The sequence below is a fragment of the Euprymna scolopes genome, chromosome 19 (genome assembly GCF_053919585.1).
Source record: "Euprymna scolopes isolate OS-2025 chromosome 19, ASM5391958v1, whole genome shotgun sequence".
Classification (NCBI taxonomy): Eukaryota; Metazoa; Mollusca; class Cephalopoda; order Sepiida; family Sepiolidae; genus Euprymna; species Euprymna scolopes.
Window position 1 is genome coordinate 58,819,873 of NC_136500.1, and position 24,559 is coordinate 58,844,431.

At 30.8% G+C, this 24,559-nt stretch overlaps 1 protein-coding gene across 16 annotated transcripts in view; it reads left to right on the top strand.

Annotated features, from left to right (window-relative positions):
* The window catches only part of LOC145303601 (muscle calcium channel subunit alpha-1-like), a 1,244,232-nt gene that overhangs the window by 1,033,742 nt on the left and 185,931 nt on the right, over positions 1-24,559 (top strand). For 13 of the 16 annotated variants that reach the window (XM_080145164.1, XM_080145154.1, XM_080145170.1 and 10 more), the window contains exon 31: positions 17,301-17,318. The exons of the other annotated variants lie outside the window; for them this stretch is intronic. In XM_080145164.1, the coding sequence (XP_080001290.1) occupies positions 17,301-17,318 (18 nt within the window). The remainder of the gene's footprint in view (positions 1-17,300; positions 17,319-24,559) is intronic. 16 annotated transcript variants of the gene reach the window in all.

Here is a 24,559-nt window from a genome sequence, read left to right on the forward strand (position 1 = left end):
AAAGATACACAATTTTGTTAAAATAAACAAAAGAAATAGCTCTACTAATAAACGTTTATGTGTAGGTGTGTACGCTTAATTGTAATCTATGAAATCGATCGGAATGTTTTTTCTGTTTTTTTCTGGAAAAAAAAATAAATGAATAAACATAGACTGGCAATTGATGCGAATGATTGGCTAGTCAGAATCACATATTGATTTCTCAGATACACTTTTACTTAAGACTAACATCGGAAATTCTACCCACTTAATTTTTTTTATATTAGATAATTTATTGAGTAAAAGTAAAAACAAAAAATTAGAAAATTCTCTCATTGTTGGTGTAAACAATAATGAACATTTTTTTTATTATTATTTACAAAGAGTAATCTCCATATTGAGGTGCATATCTTAGATTTGGGAGAAGAGCAGAATAATGTTCTTAGTGCTAACACTGCTTTCCAGTTTTTGGTTTAAGAATCTCTTAAATACTTAAAGCATGCAAGAACTTCTATACATTATCTTGGGAAGAGGGTGGGGCACCTATTTAATTGAAAATAAACTTAATTTTATTTATAACTAGCATTTTAGCCCGGCATTGCCCGGGTGTTTGGAGGTGTATGTTAAGCAAAAAAAAAAAAAGCAGTCAATTTTTTTAACTTTGAACCCTATTATGACCCCTTAACATTTATTGTTTTGGGCTCAAATCAAGTTATTAAGTTAGATCCATGTCCAAGGAATCTATATCTAAAATTTCAATTGTTTATACCCAAAATTGTCGGAGGAGTTTGGTAGAATTCTCAAAGGTCAACTCGTTGGACTTTACAGCCAAATTTCTGGCCGAAAACGGATTACAAAAAAATTCCCAAATCTCAGTACCCTGTATATCAAATTTCGAGTCTGTAGACTTAAAATTGACAGTTATTGCGTAGGGAAATGTACACGCACACATTCACTTTTATAGATATATAGATTTGATTTGGTTAATTTGTATTTTATGTTTATATTTTTTGTTTGCTTTTTTTCGTGTCATCATATTATTAACATTTTTTTTTTTCATTTATTGTTCATTTCATTTTTAGGTAATATCGCATTAAAACTATCTTTTGTTCTCTTTCCTGAATAGTGCTCAACATCTCTTTCCTGTACGCTTTTTTTTTATTTGAACATTGCTGTTTCTCTTTTAAAATGGCATCTATGTTTATTCCAAACTCCTTTGACCTTTAAACCCCCCCCCATAAAAAGATTTCCTGCACATCTTCAATATCGCATCAAGTTTCAAAATAAGTTGCATTTATATCAAAGCTTTTGTCCGAACGTGATCAACCTTTTTTTTTAATTTTACAAGCCTTCAATGCTCTGATACAAATTCTCTGAGAAAAAGGGGTAAAGAGCAATAAAAATCAAATTATTTTTATCACCAAAGAAATATACATATATATATATATATATATATATATATATTTTTTTACTTGAAACCAAAGGATGTCACAAAAGTTGTCAAAAGTTACTATCTCTCTTATATAATGTAATATGTGTGTGTGTGTGTGTGTGTGTATATATATATATATATATATATATATATATATACATACAGGTGGCAAAAAGAAAGTTCGCACTTGCAATTTTTTTCAAAAACTGAAAATTTAAGCTAAATTTAATGCAACTGTTTAAACAAACTATACCTCATTTGACTGGCTTTTTATTCTTCTCTAATTTTACCTGTTCATATTTGACTTTTAATTGAAATATTCTAGTGTTCACATCAATTTAAAAAAATAACTTCAAATTGAGGAGACAAAAAGGATTGAGGTCTGGAGATTGTGCAGACCATTCCAAACACAATATCATTATCTTCCAGGAACTTCTTGACATTGCCAGCTGTGTCAATGAGAGCATTATCCTGCATGAAGATGAGATTATCATCCAAATTCCAACCAAAGTAGGGTAGAAAATGTTTAGTCAACATATTAATGTACTTGATCGATTAATAAACCTTGCAAGTGAGCAATAGGCCCTGGATTATTGGTACTAATAATGCCTCACACCAAAACTGAATCTCCACCACCTTTCAGCGTTGAAACTGAGCACCTAGGATTAAATTCTTTGTCTTTCCTCTGACGGACGTACTGTCTACCATCACTGCCTAGTCTATTGAACTTGCTTTCATCGCTAAAAAGCACTTTTGACCAATATGAAGAGTCATGATCTCCATTACATCTGATGAAGTCCACACGGCGCTTTCTGTTTTTTACAGAAATCATTGGCTTGCGTCTTGCAACATATCCTCGCAAATTAAATTCCTTTAATCTGGTCTTGACTGTAGAAAGAGAGCACTTTTTTAACAAGATTGCACTGTTGTTGGATTTGGGGAGCCATTTCAAATCTGTTTCTTAGGCTGCAGATCTTGATAGCATTGTCTTCCCTGTTAGTAACTTTAGTATAACCAGATTTAGAGGCATCACGAACACTGCCGGTGTTTTGGTGCTTTTGCACAGTCTTTCGTACCATTTTCTCATCACACTTCAATCTGTGACTGATTTCTCAATTGGATAAACCAGAAAGGTAGAGATTAATGAGCTCCTGATGATCACTAAGAGAAAGTCATGACATATAGACTAAATGTTATGTTGTATAACCTGGAACAACAACAATTATGATTAGAGATGCTTTGTTGTCTGTTGGTGGATATTTTAAACTGATTTAGGGGCAATAATTTCAGCTGGTTTTAAGTCAATTTGTTGCCGTGGACTTCCTTTTTGCCCCCTCAATTTGAAGTTATTTCTTTTAAATTGACGTGAACACTAGAATATTTCAATTATAAGTCAAATATGAACAGGTAAAATTATAGAGGAATAAAAAGCGAATCAAATGAGGTATGGGTTGTTTAAACAGCTACATTAAATTTAGCTTAAATTTTCAGTTTTTGAAAAACTTACAAGTGCGGACTTTCTTTTTGCCGACACTGTATGTATGTATTGTTTTTAAAATATAATTATCCACTATGACTCATCCGAGTAGCTGAATCTAGCGAGATGTTATTTATTTGATTTTGCGATACGTTTCTAAATGAATTCCATTATTTATACATAAGTGCGTTTTTACCTAAATGCGAGTTGGAATAATTTTCCCTTTTACGAAATCGGTAACCCCAAATGGGCTGCAGCATATATGTACCTATATTGTTTTTAAAATATAATTATCCACTGACACATGTTTTGTCATCTAATGCAAACCCTATGGGTTACGACTGTTCTAATACTTGATAAAAATGAAACTATTTTATATTTTTTTATTTGGTTGATGAGCAAGTGCCTTCCAAATTCCAAGGTCTCTTTCATATCTCTTGTATGCATATAGAGTGAGAGAGATATGAGAAAGTAATTATGAAATAAAAACTTCAGACAAAATGGAATGCGGGAAATTAATTCACTGAGTCCCGTGAAGGTTATCCCACGTGGTTCATGTTAATAAGCCTAGAAAAATCAGGACATGAAAAAATAAAGACAAGGAAATACTTTTAAGAATAAAAAAATATTGACATTTTATTGAGGGGAAAAAGAAAGCATAAGGGTTGGGGAAAGAAGACAGCAAAGCTGCAAAGTTCAATTATTGAGAAAAAAGTTTATATGTTCAATTTACAAGAGAAAATACAGTTTATATGTTCACCAATTCGACTGCCAAAAAATGTCCTTATGGCAAGCACTAAAGGCTTAATTAACACTAGAGAGAGAGAGAGTACAGAAATAAGAGAAAATTAGAATAAGAGAACTTACTGCGTAAAACAATGATTTCGTTTTTTTTATGTGTGTGAGTCCTTTTTTTTTTACATATATATTTTCTTCACGCCACTCCAAATCGATCTGTCCTCACTTCAGTGACAGAATCCTTGAAAGTTCTTTTGAAAATAATCCTTGAATTTGAAAACTCAATGTTGTTTGGTAAAACCTTCGTTCGTCCTTCTTGTCAGATGAAATTCTCACTGGTTACAACATGGAAAGACATTTCGGTTTCCACACGCCGACATTTAATCGCATCTTGTGCGTCAAGTTTATAGATCAATTCTTCTTAGAATTGATTCTTTCTTTTCTTTTCGAGTCAACCAACTTGATTCGACTCTTACTGAAACTCATTATTCATTCCTATGAACAATGAAATAACTTTTACTATTTTTAAGACTTGAATGTCTGAGTAGGACCAGAGCTCGTAACTTGCGTGTTACCCTCGTGGAATCTCTGTCCAAAATGGAATAATGGATAAGCAAGGTAACATGCTCGTAGAAATGAAACACAAACTCATCATTAAAGCTGAACAAAGATATTTCAGTTAATCTGTTCGACCATTTTTTTTTTTATCAAATGAATATGATTGAATGATTCGGTCAAAATATCTTGGCCCAGGTTTAATAATGTCTTTTTGTCTCTATTTCTGTTAGCATATTGCCGTGTTTATCCGTTATTCCATAAACTAATTTTTCATTTTGTCTGAAACTTTTTATTTCATATTTACTCCTTGTACACACACACGCACATATATATATCAAAAGAGAGAGAGAAAGAGAAACAGCAAATCTTGGACAGTCAATGAGCGCAATATCTTATTAGATATGTCAGCTATCTCAATAATAAATTTACTGCAGTTTCATGGCATCACCGATCATCAGAAGTGTCTCTGACTAGCACTGATCAAACTAATTCCACTTAAAAAATTTTTCTTTTACTCATATTCAAGCCAAACGATGCACATTGCCACTGAGATGTAACATGCTACTGTGAATTAGGGATCATACATACAGGGACACCCTACTTGTAATGCTTGGTACATTTTACTATTGATATATATGCATATAAATGATTATCTAATTATTCCTATTAGTGACATCATTATCTATGTAAGCTATTTCTTTGGAGTTTCTTTTAATTTATATTGCTTCCACAAAATTTAGTTACAATTTTTTAACTCATAATAGATGCATATTCTTAAAAATCTTTTTTTCACCTTTTACTTGGGTCACGTGATTTTTTTTAGTATTATATATGCATGAACAAAGATTTGAACAGTTTCGCTCTCAATTTTTTTCTCTCCTTGAAAACAAAAATCAAATAACTTGTTAATTGATTGCTTTTGTTTGAATTTTTGTGATGAAGATTTACATTTTTTTTTTCACTGTTGCTATTTGTCTGTTTCGGCCGATGTGTTTTTTTTTATCCTTATTCAGATGTATTTTTAGTAGTAGTAGTATATCTATAAATTCACCATTCGTTAAGTATTGTTGTCACAGCTTGGCAGGTGCACATACCACTAATCTCTTTCATCTTTCTAACTTTCCAGCTTCTGTTGCATCGCCCCAGTGTTCCATTTCTGTGTTTTTTACAAGTACTTTATAATGCTGCACTCGTCTCCCATCAACATAAATACCTCCGATCCACCTGATTAACAGCAGAATCTCACCTCTTTACTCTAGAGGATGAAAAATTTTCTACTCTAATAGCTCCTTTCCTTAAACTGCTTGCTTTTGGAATTTTATTCTTGCTTCCTTTTTCCTTGACATTGAGACATTTAAATGTAAATAAACAGAGATCTTATTGCTCGAAACTATCCTATGAATTTCAACGCTCTGTTCCTCATCTGGCATCAATTGAAATGGGGAGGCTTCATTTTTTGACAAGCTCCTGGATTTGACCTTTACTCCTGATCTGAAATGGAACACGTATATCAAGTCTGTTGCCCAGGCCGCTGGGAAAATGGTGGGATCCTTCTACCGCTCCAGAAGATATCTCACTACTGATGCAATTCTCTATCTCTATAAAAGCCAAGTACGTCCAAAGATGGCGTACTGCTGCCACATCTGGGCTGGAGTTTCAAAAAACAGCCTATCCTGCCTTGACAAAATACAAAATAGACTTTGTAGCTTGGTGAGGGGTGCTCTCTTTTCCCTGCAACCTCTCTCCCACAGAAGAGACCTTGCGAGCCTGTCTTTGTTTTATTGTTATTTCCATGGCAAGTGCTCGTCCGAGCTCCAATCTCTGGTCCCCCCTCACCAATCCTTCATGATAAACACCCGTCTAGCTAAAACCACTGTCAGTAATTTCCCCCACACTGTGCCTCAATCAAAACGTAGATTCCATGAACATAGCTTTTTTCTGAGAAGTGCACGCCTGTGGAATTCTCTTCTGTTTGCCTGTTTCCCACCTGGCTACAACTTGGACGTCTACAAGTCCAACATAAACAAATTCCTGATTAATCGCCCCCTTAAGTAAGACACTTCATCAAATCTCCAATACCAACTATTACTACAATATTATCCCATTGATTATTGTACACAAAATAACCCTTATCCCCGAGTGACTTCCGGGCCCTGATATGTAAAAAAAGAAAAAAAAAAGCATCTTGCTCTTCAATGCCTATATGCCTTGTTTGGGATGAAAACGAGTGAAAAAATGTTTTTGAAATAGTTATTTTTTATTATGTTTTTATTTATATTAGTTATGCAAAGATATCGTAACTAATATAACCATTATCATTGATAAAAAAAAAAAACAATCCAGCAATAACTGAATATGGGAAAAACATCACCGACAATGAACACTATAACTGAAGAAGACCAGAGGATACATCAGCCAAAACCTAGTTGTAAAATAAATAGCATCTGTAGGGATAACACTCTGCAGAAGAATAAAGCAAATTGTAGGTGTTGTTGAAAATAATATCTGATGGTTTTTAGCTAAGTATAGTCAAATATTTTAATTGTCTTGTGTTGCTTGTTTTTTGGATTTTTCAAAGTATCAATCTTGTCTCTGTTGGTGCATTCACAATGTTTTGGTTGATATCACCTCTGACCCTCTTCGTGTGCATCTCGTCAGACTTTGAAATCTTTGTGTCAAACTGAGAGAAGCTTCTGGGGAAACTCGAGCTGAACTTCTACCACATAGGTAGATTATTTTCGTTCTGTCAGCCATAAATGGTTCGAAGTGTTATTTATTTATTTTTTTATTGTTGCTTGTAGTAAGGACTGAACCTTTACCTTCACATGGCACTTTGAAATTTCATACAGGTTCACATGTTTTTTATGGCCTTGATTGTATCACATGGACTAAACAACTCGCCAATCGCATTGAGGTGTTTCAAAATCAGGTATGTGTGTTATTACAGGACATCACCTGTTTAAAAATCAACAGAATATCCACCCTCCGTTAAACTATCTCGATACCCCCTCTATTTGATAAGATCAAAAATAAAACCTTGAAACTTTTTTGCCATGTTAAACGCTCAACCACTGACCTGTCAAAGGCAAAAGAGGAAAGCCAGGAAGAAGCTAAAGAGAAAATGTTTTTGATTGGACATTTCTCAACAGTTGGCACACATCAACCAACCTGCCCTGGATCGGAAGGAATAGTGAAAAATAAGTCACATGGGTTCGCAATGCACACCCAGCAGAAGATGCGACGGCTTATGATGATCACGTGTTTGACACGAAGGTTCTCAAGTTGAAAAAGATGCACTTGAAGAAAATGGGAGGTTACATTAGTTTAGACATTATGAATGTAACGATTCTTTGCTGTTGTTTGCTTTTGTTTTGTATGTTTTCGATATTTTCGATCTATTGTTCAGAAATTTAATATGTTTAAATGTAGCATTAAGAATCCCCAAAATTAAGCAACGATGAGTCTGGCCAGTATCAGATGGGTGACCATTTGGAACTTCCAGGTTCTGTATGTACACTCCACTTATCTCGGCATTGTTTCCAGTCGTCCTAGACTTCTCCTTGCCACTGGATTCAAGCAGTGCCGATTCAGGAGAGGTGTGGGTGAAGATTGTGCAACCCTTGCCACACAATTACACGTGCAGCTGTCCTCACATGGAGGTATCCTTTGTCTTTCGAGACTGAATGGAGGCATCGATACCTATATTAAATGTTTGATATCTTGCATGCTTGCAAATTGTTTATTCTGCCACCTTTTGGATTCAGTACAAATACTAATACAGGGATCTACTGTAATTGCCATAATGTCTGCTACATAGTTTATGTGTAGTAAGTATTAATGGAATTAGTATTATTTGATCAGAGTATGTGTTGTGCATTATTATTTATAAAGAGTATTTTATTTGCAGCAAACTGGAACAGTCGATTGTATTATCTTGATTATCATATCTTCATTTTGTTTCTTTGTGTATATTTGTTACATTTTGCCAAAAAGATATGTCGCTTTTGTATGAAGTCCATAAAAACATTTTATTTCTTGGTTTATACTTTTTTGTCTTTGCTTTAACGATTGCCAACGACTTTAAAATTATATGATGTTTGAGTTAAAATAACGAAGTATACAGAAAATGTCAGTAGAAATATTACTGTATACAGATGAAAAACTTAATTGGTTTCTTTTTCATTATATAGCACCGATTATATGATATAATGAACAGTGTGATTTATATAATTCCAGGTTAAGAATATTCAAAGATAAAAAACAATGAATTTTAATGAGGTTGATATAATAGTGCTCAATAATAAATAGAGCATTATATACTTTTATTTATATTCAGATAAACATTAATTTAATGTTGCTACACGAGCATGATAATGTTTCAGTCCAATTAGTTATAAATAACTAAACGACCTCGTCAGGCAAGGAGTTCCTTTTTAATATATATATATAATGTTTGCAAAAACAAAATATAGAATGAGAACATCATATGGTGTATTTCCTTATGCATTACAATTGTTTCATAAGTATTTGGACAAATTTAATTATATCATTTAAAAATATTCCAAAAAAATAGCTACTCTTCAGACAGCAAAATACATTTGTTATACATGTATGAATATATTCATAATCCCTATTTTAAGGGGTCAATCAGTTGGACTCACCTTTATACCATTCTTATATTTTATTTTAAGTCTTATAACAAATAATTAAAATGTGTTTGCTTTATCTTTTATTTATTATAATTGTTCTATTTTTCATTTATTGGAAGGTTCTAGCTGAAAAGATATCAAACCAATATGTTCCAATTCTGCTTTTTAATTCTGTATGTTTATTAATATATGATTAAATTTTATAATCTATATTGTACATCAATAAATTATAAATTAAATCGTAACTTATTAATTTAAGGTTTTCATCTAATATTCAGCATGGAATGATTAGAAACTCTAATTATTATTAGTCTATTATTATTATGAAGATCAGAAAAAAGCTAAAGTATCCATGTAAAAAGATATTTTTCTTTTTAATTGCATTATATCTTTAAGAAAAATATCAATCATTATATGTGTTCTAAAATGAATTAATATTTTTTACAAGTAAAAATGAATAAAAACGTTTTCAGGAGAATTCGGGAAAAACACCTTAGTCACTTGTGCATTATGGGATTCATTTTTTTTTTTTTTTTTTAATAAAAAATTTGTGACATTTTTATTTTTGTAATCATTAAATGAATACATGTTATTTTATGTATTTGTATATCTAAATTTGACTGATTTAAGTTTATATCTTATTTTTTGGAATCCTTTTAGATGAGGATTCATAATTTGTGCATTTACTTTTTGCAAACTGTTATCCTCATCTTTATAATTGTTGTTTCACCACATTTCGGCCAATTTATTCTTCAATGCTGAGTCTTGTGACTGTATCTCTAGTAATTACTTTGCGGCCTGTACTGCAGTGGATACAGGCGTTGAGTCTCTATGGTTTCAGGTGAGCATTGTCTGAAGATAGCAGTTTCAATCCTACCAAAAGCAGGCCAGAGGATTTGTTGACCAAAACGTGAGACAACAACAACTATGGAAGGCAATAATTACTGGGAATACAGTTAAGAGACTCTGCATTCCTATGCTGTCATGGTTAACTACCTGAAGAAGGCTAGAGGATAAGTTTGCCGAAAGGTGAAACAATAACAACAACTATGAAGATAATAGTTCACAAAAACTGAATGCACAAATTAAGTTTTTTTATTTTGCTTTAATTTTTATGTGTATCAACTTGTGTAACTAATTGTATTTAGATTAAGATTCTGTTCTTTGATGCTACTGCTTATCTTTGTTTTTTTTTTTGTTTTTTTTTGTTTTTGAAAAGTGAATAATTGATCTTTAGTATATTCTGTACATTTTCTTTTTGTTTTTGAGATTACAGTTAATCTACAGTAAATATGACTTTTAGATGAAGATTTAATTCTTCTGTATTTTTCTTTTTGGTGATTTGCATTTTTGTGTTTACTCGTTTAATACTTAGTCTAGTGTGTGCGTTTGTCTTATAAATTGATGTCAAGTCCCTCAAAGCAATGTGACTGAAATGTTTGCAATGACAACTGATCCACCATGACAGTTTTTTACGTTTGGGTTTGTTTTGTTATATAAGACTTTTAATAAATGATTTAATAGATATGGAGGAGTATAAGAAGGCTATAGCAATGCAGAGAAACCTTCTGATATTTCTCCATATCTATTTACCAGCAATGTTTCAAGCAAAGTACCTTTCTCTATAAAATATTTTAATTTTTTGCTCTTTGTGTTTTCAAGTGAAAATTCAAGTTAATAAATGGAAAGAAATTCTTTTACTACATTTCTTTTAATTTTTATTTTTAGCATGGGCTATTTTATTTAGGTTTTTTATTTATTTCATTATATCCTCAAAGGTTGTCTTAAATGTTGACCAATGTGACTGCCTTATGATGACTCAGCACTTTTATAAGGAACAGCAAAGCATTTTGATTTTTTTTTTTTTTCATTAATATGATGATCACTATTTATTCTACGTCGTGTCATTAGAAAATTATAGGGTGATAAAATTAATAATAGAAAATATAAAAGCTGTAACAAGAAATAAGGCATTTATTTAACCGTGTGTCTGCGTCATCATTTTAGGTGTGAGAGAAAGGCGTTTTGGGAAATCCGATAATTTTAAACATTAATAAATTGTTTTAACAATGTGTTATAATGTCAGAAATTAAAACTGAAAAAGAATGATTCATTTTTCAAATAAATATTTTTTAACATTTTTTCCACCTTTTATTTTAATATTTTAACTATATTTGTAAAATAATATTTTAAAGCTAAATATTAATGTTTTTAAAAATGACAAACAAATGAATTAGTCAATTTTTATTTTACTGTAAATAAAAATGAGTTTTATTTCTTGAACTTAGATTTATTTAAATGTTACTAAAATGTATTATGTAAGTATACACATAAGCTATATGTGTCTATATATATATATATATATATATATATATATATATATATATATATATATTTTTTTAAATTCCAAATTTAGTAATTCTGTAAAGTTAAAGCAAGTATAAATATTAATATTTATAGAACAATCCTAACCAAATAAAAAAGCTCAATATTAGAAATAGAGCATTAATATAAGAAATTGAATTGATATTTGATAAATATTTTATTTTCCTCGGCTGATGGGAGCATACAGGATTCTTCTCTTTCGTTGAGAGGCCAATAAAAGCTTTTTCACTTCGTATCTTTTCTAGTGGAAAAATCTACTACCTCAATTTTAGGATACCATCTTCACATTTAGAATTTACCTTTCAACCACTTGGATTATTACAATTTCGATTAGACTTTTCATGTGCATCTATACATCTGACTAATGAACATTTTCTTAAGTTTGTACCACATTTTTCAACATTTCTTCAACAAGCTTGTATGTTTTTAGAACACTCTTTTAACATTTCTGCATTGTTATAAACTTTCATACAAATATAACTTCTTTTATAATGTATAGTTTTCCATTTATGTGCTAACCAGCAAAATTTATAGTCTGTCTATGAATATCATTTTACTGACTACTTTCCTTTGAGTATAAGAGCCATTCTTTGATATTCCATGGAATAAGGAAATTTTTACAGTTTTCAACTTTGTATTCCTTGTCAAATAATAAATTTATTGTAAATTCTAATTTACAGAGTTTAAATTCAATTTCTTGTATATAATTTCAATGGATACTATACATTGGTATGATCTTCTATTGATACCTTCCGTTTTACAGAAACACTGGAGACTCAGCCTGACATGACATAAATGGCTACAAATACCCCTGGCTTATACAGACAGAATAAATTCCTGAAAGTTATTATTTGATTAACACGGCAGCATATTTTTATTTTCTCTGTATTATTCTGTTATATATTTGGAAGTGACAAATAAGAAACAGTGAGATTATTTCACAAGGGACATTAAAACCTTAGTACTTACAGTTGTGGAAAAACATCCAATAAAAATTGAATTTTTCAGTATGTTGTACGTATGGTAATGGAGGTATTCTGAAAGAGACTCTTAATTGTTGAGTCTATTCATGAAATATTCTTTATTTCATGGTCTCAAACAAGTGGCAACATTACAAAGTCTTCATTTGGTCTGTGTGTGTGTGTGTGTGTGTGTGTCTATGAATTTGTTTATATATGCGGGAATTGCTTGGTGTAGTTGTTACAGTTGTGCTTCAAGTCTTGTCAGAACTATTGCATCACTTTCACTGATATCCTTGAGAAAGGTATTAATCCATATATCCTCTCTACAATTAAAATCGTAAGGTAGACTAAATTATGAAGTTTTGATTCTGCAATTAGTTTAGAGAGAATATTCTGGAATAATACCAGGCATTTTTCTGTTTATCTCAGCATTCTGGGCTTGTTGACACTGGGATTATTCCATGCTAGTTCAGGGGAGGTGCGGTTTAGGATTGTCCAACTTTGTTTCACTCTCGACTATCTGCACAGGCATACTTGTAAAAGATACCCATTGTTTCCTGAGACTGGAAGTAGGCCATTTTTATATATTCTCTACAATGTTGATATAACAGATGCAAAGAAGTAGTTCAATATTTTTTCCAATATCAAGAAAAATACACTTCTAAACTGTTAAAAAATATTTGTTCAAATATAGAGGAAAATATCAATAGTTTTTCAATATAAAATTTTAATAATTTTTAATTTCAAAAATGTAATACGATTTTTATTATGATAATAAACAGCTTAGTACTTTTAAATATATTAAATTATCAACAATTATTTAAGAAAATATACTTGTTTCAGTATAAAAAAAAAACACACACACACACATTTTATGAAGAGAAATTGTCTTGGTCATTTATAACTTGCCGGAAGTTAACCATTAGTATGTGACAGATAGAATTTTGTCTCTCTTTGTGTATCTCCATTCTATCAACCAATTAGATGACATCAAGATATTACTGATGACAACACATATGCTTCATATCTAGAAATCCCTCTCATTAGTTACAATTTGACACAATTTTTGCCTTTTTTTTTTTGTTTTCTAAGAATTTTCCCTTTTTTAAAACTTCTTTTTCTAATCTTTTTTCTAATCTTTCTTTTTTTTTTAGCTTTACTTTCTTTGCTTTGAAATCTGTTTTTGTTTGAAAAAGAAAATCTTTTCAATGCAAACATCTTTTCTTCTTTTCAGACTCTCTTACATCTTTGATATGTCCACAATTTCTCGTTTTCATTTCTGTTTATTTTTATTTAATATTTTTTTCTTTTTCATCTTCACGCCTGTTTATCCTTTTCTTTTTTTTTTTTTTTAACTCTTCTGTGAACCATCTAAATATTGTGCATAAGTTTTTCATTTTTCACTTATTTTCTTTTTCTTCATTTTTATTACTTCATTTTATTTAGAAACCAATCTTTATCTTTCTTAACTTTTTGTCAGTTTATTTTATAAAGCAATATATCAAGCCAAAAACAATATTTTTTTATGATAATGTGCACAAATATTCACAAGAAGTTTTATTACAGACTTATACACTGTAACCACGTTCAACATCAAAATTGCCTCAATCCAAGACCAAATGTGTTGACGTAGACATATTTTGTTATTCTTATTCATCTCAAACATTATCTAGACTTTTGTATCATGAAAATATTGATTAGTCTTCATTTTATCAATGTTATACTCATAGTTGTTCAAGGAATACAAATCAGTCAGGGTTAGAGGTCAAATGATTATCAAGATTTTTTGGGCATCCTAAACTTTCTGAGATGGTGCTGTCCTGTTGAAGCCCTCACAACCTTTCATTGCTTACTCTTTCTACCCAGGCATAACAATGGTTCCATGAATTTCAATGCAATCAGCAACATTAACTATAGGACACTATAAAAGAAACAAGGTTGCTTAACATGTTCTTTTTTATAGTGACGCCCAACATCTCAGATTTATAATCCTTTGAACTACTATGTATATAGCTTTGATAAAGGGAATACTAAACAACATCCTCAGAACAATATCAAATATTCAAAGACAGTTATTATAATGAATAGGGACCATTTGGTCGACATATTATGGTATTTCTTCCTCAATTCTGGCAGTAATTGCTGTTGAATGTTGTTATATGGAATAGATTTGCAATTAAGATTATTTTCACCAATTATTCAGAAAATATATTTGTCTGATAAAATATTAGCTTTTATATTAAATATATATATTAACTGTTATATTAACTATATCAAATATGTCCTAAAATATCCCGTGTACTATATATATATATATATATATATATATATATACACACATATATATATATACACACACACACACACACACACACACACACACGTGTGTGTGTGTGTTTCTGATTGGTTTATAGCATTATCATAATAGTTGAATATATCAATATGGAAACAAGCCTAAATTGTTGTAAATAATTTATTCTGTTAAAGTAATTATTTTATTTCTTTTTATTATTGTTTTTCTGTTTTTACAGAGTATATAAAATTGAATGAGGTATTTTTTCAATTAAGATGGTTATATTGTGATACCATATATATATATATATATATATATATATATATATATATATATATATATATATATATATATATAGGAATTTGGCTTCTTTATTTCCAATTTTAAACACAAAAAAAAAATTTTTGTCTTGATTTGCAAAAAGATTTATGTAATTTCAAGATCTGTATTAACCAACAGTAGCAGTATGATAATCATTAGCATTGTAATTTTTTATTTTAACAATTTCAACATTTTTTTAGCTAAATCAATAATTAAAAAAAAAAAAAATGCCACACCATCATGAGTTGATTTAGCTCTACAAGCGCTTCTCCACTGCCATTATTTTGAGCTTAAAGCTTGCTCTTGATCTGCCAAGTCAGCAGGACATCCGATAAAACTTCTTGATTTTCTGGATATATCCACGAAAGCTTTTTTTATGTTTCTAAGATGAGGATTGATAATTTTTAAGATGAGGATTGATAATTTCTTCAAAACCCATGGCATAAAGTACTTGATAAAATTCAGTTGTAAGCTACCCTCTCTTGGAGGATGGAGGTTTAATCCTCAGTGAGAGCAATACTCAAAATACAATTGTGAATTAGGACTTCTACTCAAGTGCTGACTGATGGAATGAGAACATGCTACTCTCATAGATTAAACAAAATTGTAAATTTAGTTCCTGTGTTTGACAAGATACACCTGAAGAAGGTCAGAAATGCAAATAACTTAAGATGGGGACAGTGGTCTAATTAATGCAAATAATACTTTTTTTCTTTTTCAATTGAACAGGTAAAAATTTATTATTTCATATAAGGCATTAAAAAAGTAAATGGTTACATAATATTTTTATGTGTATAAAATTGTAATTTTAAATTTAGATTTAATCATTATATTTTGTTGGGTGCATTTATTGAATAATTACTTTTGAAGGATTTCTAGATTTAAAAAAATATCTTAATAAAATTTGAATGAAAATAAATAATGAAATTCAAATTAAATAAAATAATGAATTTATTTTTTGTTTTTTTTTCCTGGTTATTTTTAATGGACACACAATATATTTTCTGTCTTTTATTCTCAGATTTACCTAAAGATGACAAAAGATAAAACATAGAATATATTATTTATAGAAATTTAAGCTCTTTTCCATATTGTATGAATTATATGATTATAAATATTATTAAATAATATTTCAAATATTAAAAAGTATTTTATTGATCGATGAAGGCAATATGAGATTTTTCTCATGATATATGTTGAGTGGTGTGAGCGAAATTTATGAAAATTGTGAAAATGAAAGTTGTAAAAACATTTTTTTAGAACTTTTTTTTTTTTTTTTTTTTACTCCTTCACATTTTCATTTATGAAACCTTCCTTAGAATATAACATAATGGGTGCTATGAGGCAAGTTATGAATAAATGAAAACATTTTATTTTTACCTATCAGACAGGTGAACCACTCTGTAGTTTTGGTGGTCGATGACCCAGAGGTGATGTCTTGATAAAAACTCTGATCCCCATCAGCACACTTAGCGTCAGGAAATGTATCTGGCCTATTAAAATCTCAACTCAGTTAACAAAATGACTTCCAAAGAAACCTGATCAGTTAAGCTTGGAAATTAACTCCTTAAAAGCCGTCCAACACATGCCAGTATGTAAAACGGACGTTAATTGAACATGATGATTAATCATGAATTGACTCATAGCATTCATCCATTGTACGAGGAAAGTTTCATTGATGAAAATGTCGACTACATGAAAACAAAGAAAAAGTTTTAACGATTTCAATATTTTGTTTTCAAATATATTCCTAAACTGTCAAATGTTTCAACAATTGCAGTCTATGATTTTATTCATTTTTTTTTTTTTTTTTTTTAAATAATCATCTTGACGATATGTTTCTCGCTATTCTAAAGATTTGAATCACCAAACAAATGCTCTTCCATTTGCAGGTCATTTCTGTCTTCTTCCTCTCTTAATCACTGGGTCTCTCTTTTCTCCCCACCCCCTCTACCATTCATACACACGTTTTTATTTTCTATTTTATTCTCTATTACTTCCGTCTCTCTCATCTCATTCTAAGTACCTCTCCAGTTTTCGTTTTCTCTCTCTCTCCCTCTCTCTGTCGTGTGCACGGTCTCTCTTAGTCATACACACGATCTTTCTCTTGCGCGCATGCGGTCTCTCTCTTCTGCACACGCGGTTTCTCTCTCTTTCTTGTCCTCCCTCTCTCTCTCTTTCTTGTCCTTCCTTCCTTCTCTCTCTCTCTCTCTTTCTGTTCACCTCCCTCTCTCTTTCTCGTCCCCCTCTCTCTCTTCCCCATCTCTTCTTCTCTCGTTTTCTCGTCCCTCTCTCTCTCTCTCTCGCCCCCTTCCCTCTTTTTTGTCCCCTCCCTATGTCTTTTTATCTTTCTCTCTTTCTTTATCATTCTCTCTTTTAATCATTCCCTCCCCCTCTCTTTCATGTCTCTCTCTCACTCTTACATGTCTTCTTTATCACTTTGTCTTCTCTCTCTTTCTCGTTTTCACTATTTAAATGATTAACTTTTCTATATTTTCTATGATAGCAAACAATCAATGAATCGGCAAGTACCTATTCCTGATCATTCCTCTTTCGAGGCACTTTTGACTGACCCAAAAACCATTATGCCATTAACTCTATTCATAACCTGTAATACAATCCTCTTTTAATTAAAGTGACTTATTGTAAAGTAGTAAGGTTTGAAGTAAAGAAATCCAATTTAAACAGTAACCTCTCTTCTTTCTCTAACATATTCTTTGCCAAGCCTTTAACTGTAATTAACATTTAGTGTGGAATTTAGTTCCATAACTTGTAGTTTATCATTCATGAACAATCCTTCCAAACTTATAGAGCCAATAATGCACACGTGTGCGTGTGTGTAATTAATCTTTATCTGCTGTTGTAATTTAAAATGCGTTTCTTAGCTAACAATGAATTTCTCTACATTCTAAACAAAATATGATCTTATGTAGTAAAAAAAAACACAACTTAAAAGCATGTAAATTATAAGTGTTTATGTAATGTTTAATATTTCAGACAGCGTTCTCTGTTTTTCAAGAAAAGCATATTTTTTTTATTCAAAATGAATATTAAACTTTTATAAACTGATGGACATCATATACATCTAATATTTTTTCATGCTATTTTTTCCTTGCGATTTTGTTGGTTTCTATCTATAAACAATGCTTATTACTAACTATCCATTGATAATGCTCTTGTGTTTTCAAGTGTCTTAGAATCAAATTGTGTTTGAATTCATCTACAATGAAATTGTGTTTGAATTCATCTTTACTATTCAAACGTATTATATATTGATAGTACTATGTGTTGATTATTTAAAATGACTATATAATAATAATGATAATAATAATAATAAAGACTATATAGTCATAATAAAAATGATAATAGAAAATAGCTTTGTACTGATGATAAAAAATGGCCATGTACGGATGATAAAAAATGGCTATATGTTGATAAAAAAACATACTGATGAAGAATGGCTATAAATTGATTTAAAGAAAATGATTATGATATGTCAATAGAAAAAGAAAAAAATCCTATTTGCATCTTCTTTCTTGTGAAGTTATTGGAAAGAAAGTTAAATCGCCAGTACAACTTTAACAAGTAAAGATGAGCGAGCTCATCCATATATCGATCAGTTCAAATGGGATTATTGAACAAATGCCGAACAACCTTTTTATTTCCAAGTCTGTCATTCAGAATTAAAATGACTTTCTACACGCATATGCTGAAACCTGCTGCTTGAGTTGGTGGATCAGTCTGAAAAAATATAAATTTGATATCAGTAAAAATCGTTTCATATTTGATATCATAGAATTGATCAGCTGGTATCAAATCTTTACACATTAGTCGTCAAGAGAGGCCATTGGACAAAAAAAAAATCAGTACATTTATGTAAAAATTAAAATGTGCAAATTTTAAGTTTTATTAAATTTTAATTTTTTGAACAGTCCTCTGTTATTAGAAAATGTATTTTTGAAAATTTTTATATTCATTAAATCCAATAATAGCATTTATAATTTACATGTTTTTATATTCTTTATAAGATTATTTTTTATTTTTAAAATGTTAAGAAATTCAGCTCGTTTATTAAAGAAACACTTGAAATTACAACCAAAGCATAAGTGGATATCATACGAATTGCATATACATCTATACATGAGCATAAAATACATTTGTGACAAAATGTCATCGATATAAGATTTAGTGAAAAAGAAAAAAAAAACAGGGAAAAGAAAACAAACAAAAGATTGATTGATACTCCTTTCCTGAAGATGTTTGTAGATCCAAATGAAACTGGTCAATCACTCGTTTGTTTTCAATCTCCTGCACCTCATTTGTTTTTCTATGTTGTCTATCACTACATGTATCTCTCTCTCTCATATATATGTCAAGAGGATCCAATTGACCTCTAATTCTGAAAGTAATGTGTTACTATTGTCTTTTCATTTATTTTTTATTCATATCCTATCATACTTCTCCCCCAAAAAAAGTCTCGCTTGTTAAAATTTCTTTATTGACCGATGACGCTAACAGGACTTTTATCAAGATATATGTTGAGTGGTGTGACCTAAATCTATGAAAATTGTGGAAATAGTAGTTGTAAAAAAAAATTTTTTTAATTCAGAAATTTTATTTTTGATTCAATCACATTTTAATGAATTACCTAAAATATAATATCATGGGTGCTATGAGGCAAGTTACGAATAGATGAAAACATTTTATTTTTAACATAAGTCAAGTGCAGGACTCTTTAACCTTAGTGATCAATCACCTAGAGGTGGTGTCTCAGTAAAACCATTGATTCCTTGACACTTGCGTTATGTCAGAAAAGTGCATCTGGCCTATTAAAATCTTGACTTGATTAACAAAATAACTTCCAAAGAAACCTGATCAGTTAAACTTGGAAGTCAACTTTCTAAAAGCCGTTTAATATATGCCAGTATGTAAAACGGACGTTAATTGAATATGATGATTAATCATGAATTGACTCATAGCATTCATCCATTGTACGAGGAAGGTTTCATTGATGGAAATGTCGACTACATGAAAACAAAGAAAAAGTTTTAACGATTTCAATATTTTGGTTTTCAAATATATTCCTAAACTGTCAAATGTTTCAACAACGCAATCTATGATTTTATTCATTTTTTTTTTTTTTCTAATAATCATCTTGAAGATTTGCTTCTCACTATTCTAAAGATTTGAATCACAAAACAAATATTCTTCCATTTGCAGGTCATTTTTTCAATCACTTATTCTCTCTTTTCTCCGCTTTTTAAAAAAAAAAAATTATTTTCTGTCTTTCTCCTTTATATCGTTATTTATCTAATTCTCCGTCTCTCTTTTACTTTTCTATCGTTCTTTCTCGTTTTTTTTTCTCGTTTTCTCTCTCGTTATCTATCACTTTCTCATTCTCTCTCTCTCTCCCTCGTCTTCTCTCTCTCTTTCTCTCTGTCTCGTCTTTTCCTAATTTCTTTTGTTCTCCCAATCTCTTTCTCTCTCTCTCACCTCTTTATTTCTCCCTTTCTTTATTTTTCTCTCTCACCTTTTTATTTCTCATTGTCATCCTCTATCTCTCTCTGTTATTCTCGTCTCCTCCTCTCTGTCTCTCTTGTCTTCTCCCACTCCGTCTCTCTTGTCTTCTCCCACTCCGTCTCTCTTGTCTTCTCCCACTCCGTCTCTCTTGTCTTCTCCCACTCCGTCTCTCTCGTCTACTCCCTCTCCGTCTCTCGTCTACTCCCTCTCCGTCTCTCTCGTCTACTCCCTCTCCGTCTCTCTCGTCTACTCCCTCTCCGTCTCTCTCGTCTACTCCCTCTCCGTCTCTCTCGTCTACTCCCTCTCCGTCTCTCTCGTCTACTCCCTCTCCGTCTCTCTCGTCTACTCCCTCTCCGTCTCTCGTCTACTCTCTCTCCGTATCTCTCGTCTACTCTCTCTCCGTATCTCTCGTCTACTCTCTCTCCGTATCTCTCATCTACTCTCTCTCCGTATCTCTCGTCTACTCTCTCTCCGTATCTCTCGTCTACTCTCTCTCCGTATCTCTCGTCTACTCTCTCTCCGTATCTCTCGTCTACTCCCTCTCCGTCCCTCTCGTCTACTCCCTCTCCGTCCCTCTCGTCTACTCCCTCTCCGTCCCTCTCGTCTACTCCCTCTCCGTCCCTCTCGTCTAATCCCTCTCCGTCTCTCTCGTCTACTTCTCTTTCTTCTATCTTTCTCGTTTTCATTAAATGATTAACTTTTCTATATTTTCTATGATAGCAAACATTCGGTGAATCGGCAAGTACCTACGATCATTCCTCTTTCGAAGCACTTTTGACTGACCTAAAAACTTTTATGCCATTAACTCTATTCATAACCTGTAATACAATCCTCTTGTAATTAAAGTGACTTATTGTAAAGTAGTAAGGTTTGAAGTAAAAAAATCCAATTTAAACAGTAACCTCTCTTCTTTCTCTAACATATTATTTGCCAAGCCTTTAACTGTAATTAACATTTAGTGTGGAATTTAGTTCCATAACTTGTAGTTTATCATTCATGAACAATCCTTCCAGACTTATAGAGCCAATAATGCACACGTGTGTGTGTGTAACTAATCTTTATATGCTGTTATAATTTAAAATGCGTTTCAATGAATTTCTCTACATTCTAAACAAAATATGATCTCATGTAATAAAAAAAATCTTAAAAGCATGTAAATTATAAGTGTTTATGTAATATTTAATATTTCAGACAGCGTTCTCTGTTTTTCAAGAAATGCATATTTTTTTTATTCAAAATGAATATTAAACTTTTATAAACTGATGGACATCATATACATTTGATATTTTTTCATGCGATTTTTCCTTGCGATTTTGTTGGTTTCTATCTATAAACAATGCTTATTACTAACTATCCATTGATAATGCTCTTGTGTTTTCAAGTGTCTTACAATGAAATTGTGTTTGAATTCATCTTTACTATTCAAACATATTATATATTGATAGTCCTATGTGTTGATTATTAAAAATGACTATATAATGATAATACAGATGACAATATACTGATGATAAAAATTACTATAATGATAATACAAAATAGATATGTATTGATTAGAAAGCACATCTATATACTGATAAGAAAATTACTCTACACACGTCATAGTAAGAAAAGGACTATATACTCGCAATAGTAAAAAAAAAAAATGACAATACACTCGTTGTAGTAAAAAAAAAATATGACTATAGACTCGTCGTAGCAAAAAAATGACTACATAACGATTGTAAAAGAGAAACCACATTTGCAAATTTGTGAAGCTATCGACAAGAAAGTTAAGTCGCACCCACAAGTTGAAAGTTTAAAGATGAGCAAGCTCATCTATACAGCGATCAGTTCAAATTATGGGATTATTGAACAAATGCTGAACGCGCATATGCTGAAACCTGCTGCTTGATTTGGTGAATCAATCTGGAAAAATATAAATTTGATTTCAGTAAAAATCGTTTCATATTTGGTATCGTAGAATTGATCAGTTGGTATCAAATCTTTACACATTATTCGTCAAGGTAGGCCATTGGGAAAGAAACAAATATTTACATTTATGTAAAAAAATTAACATTTGCAAATTTTAAGTTTTATTAAATTTTAATTTTTTGGGCAGTCCTCTGTTCTTTATTAGAAAATGTATTCTTGGAAATTTTTATATTCATTAAATTCAATAATATCATTTATTATTTACATATTCTTTATAAGATTATTTTTTATTTGTAATATTGTAAAGAAATATAACATGTTCGGCGAAGAAACACACTTGAAATTACAACAAAAAAACCATGAAATGCATAATATCTACATATCAGGATAAAATACATATGTTACAAAATGGCATGGATTTAAAATGTACCAAAAAACAAATAAAAACAGGAGAAAGAAAACAAACAAGAGAGTGGCTGGTTTCATTCAGATCATGAACATAATATCTTGTTTGTTTTTGTTTTCCTACATTTCATTTGTTTTTCCATTTTTTTTTTTTTTTACTACATGCACACCCCTTTCTGTCATATATATATATATACATATATATATATATATATATATATATATATATATATATATATATATATATATATAGTAATTTATAAAATATATATATGGCGATTAAGCTACACTGAATATTCCGCGTTTCATCCAACTATAGGATTCGTCAGGCTTATGCGCATAAGCCTGACGAATCCTATAGTTGGATGAAACGCGGAATATTCAGTGTAGCTTAATCGCCATATAAATTACTAACTAGCTCTACCAACGTATTGAGCACTTTTGAAGTAAATACTTAAAGTTTACGCATAAATCTATACTTTCATATATTAAATTCATGTGAATAAATGAAGTAGTTATATATATATAGGAAAACAATAACAATGGAAAATGAAGTCACAAAAACTATATATTGGTAAATATAGAATGGTTCATCTATTCAATAAGGTTATACACATTTAGTTGGGGGATAGAGGGGATTCTTTATGCCAAGGCATTTCGAAGCCTAATGCTTCTCATCAGTAGAGAAGATGCTAGGTAACATAATGGGGATGCAACATCTAGCGTGGGATTCATCAGGAACGAAATAAATCAATAAAATTATAGATGATGTTGGGGGGGGGAGTTATATTTATCTTATTGTTTTCCTATATAAGCTCCAATGAAACTTGTTGAGCTTTATATTATCCCGATAAGTCTCCTCTCATAGAATCGAACTTACTCTCTTCTTATATATATATATATATATATATATATATAATTTGTGTGTCATTCTCAAAAATATTAATATATGTGACCATAGTCACAAAGAACAAATGTACCGAAATATTATGAAGTTAGTCCAGTAAGCCCAGCTTTATGTTTTAGAATAAATTAATAACATAATAAAATTGCAATATGCATATATTTTATTTACTTTTAGAAACATTTTTTTCTCGATAGTTGTATTGATTTTTAACATTCATTCAAAGTGTCAGATATCTTCTTATTACAACCTGTATAAACTGTTGTGATGAACGAGCATCGTAAGATTTAATAATAATAAACATTTGTTTAGATATTTTAGTTATCATAACTTTACTATATATGCACATATCTTTTTTATAAAAATAATTGTGACAATCATCCCCACTAGGTTCCAAGACCCTTATCTAGCAGGATCTTCAATCGACTTCAAATCTTTTTATGCCTAGCCATATGATTAAACTCAATCAATGTGTGATGCGCAGTAGTAACTCATTGATAATTGAGTTACCTCCCTTTCAGCGTTCCTCTTCAAAATGCAAGATGGTGAAAACCCTAATGTTTTATTGCATGTTCGTTTTATTACCTATTTAGCAAAATAAAAACCATTTTATGGTGGCATTAGCGAGTGACATGCATTCTAACAACTTGAGAAAGAAAAGTCAATAAATACAAACCATCTTACACTTATAATGAAATAAATGAAGCTAAAATCAAGCCCTCTCATTCATATCTGTAAGCTTTTTGTATTTGCCAATCATATATTTACACTTAACTTTAAAATCATATTACTGCTAAATAATATGTAACAACGCTGATGGTGTTACTGCTAAATAATATGTAACAACGCTGATGAACTTTATTTCAATACAGGCTTATGTATAATCATCAACGGTTTTGTTGCCAATCATTTTCACAGTAAGGTTACATAAAAAGAGCAAAACGGAAGTAGCTGGTCTGTAAACCACACTGAGCTCATGCTCTTACATCTGTCTTCCTGTATGAATTCATTCTTTGTTTCATTAG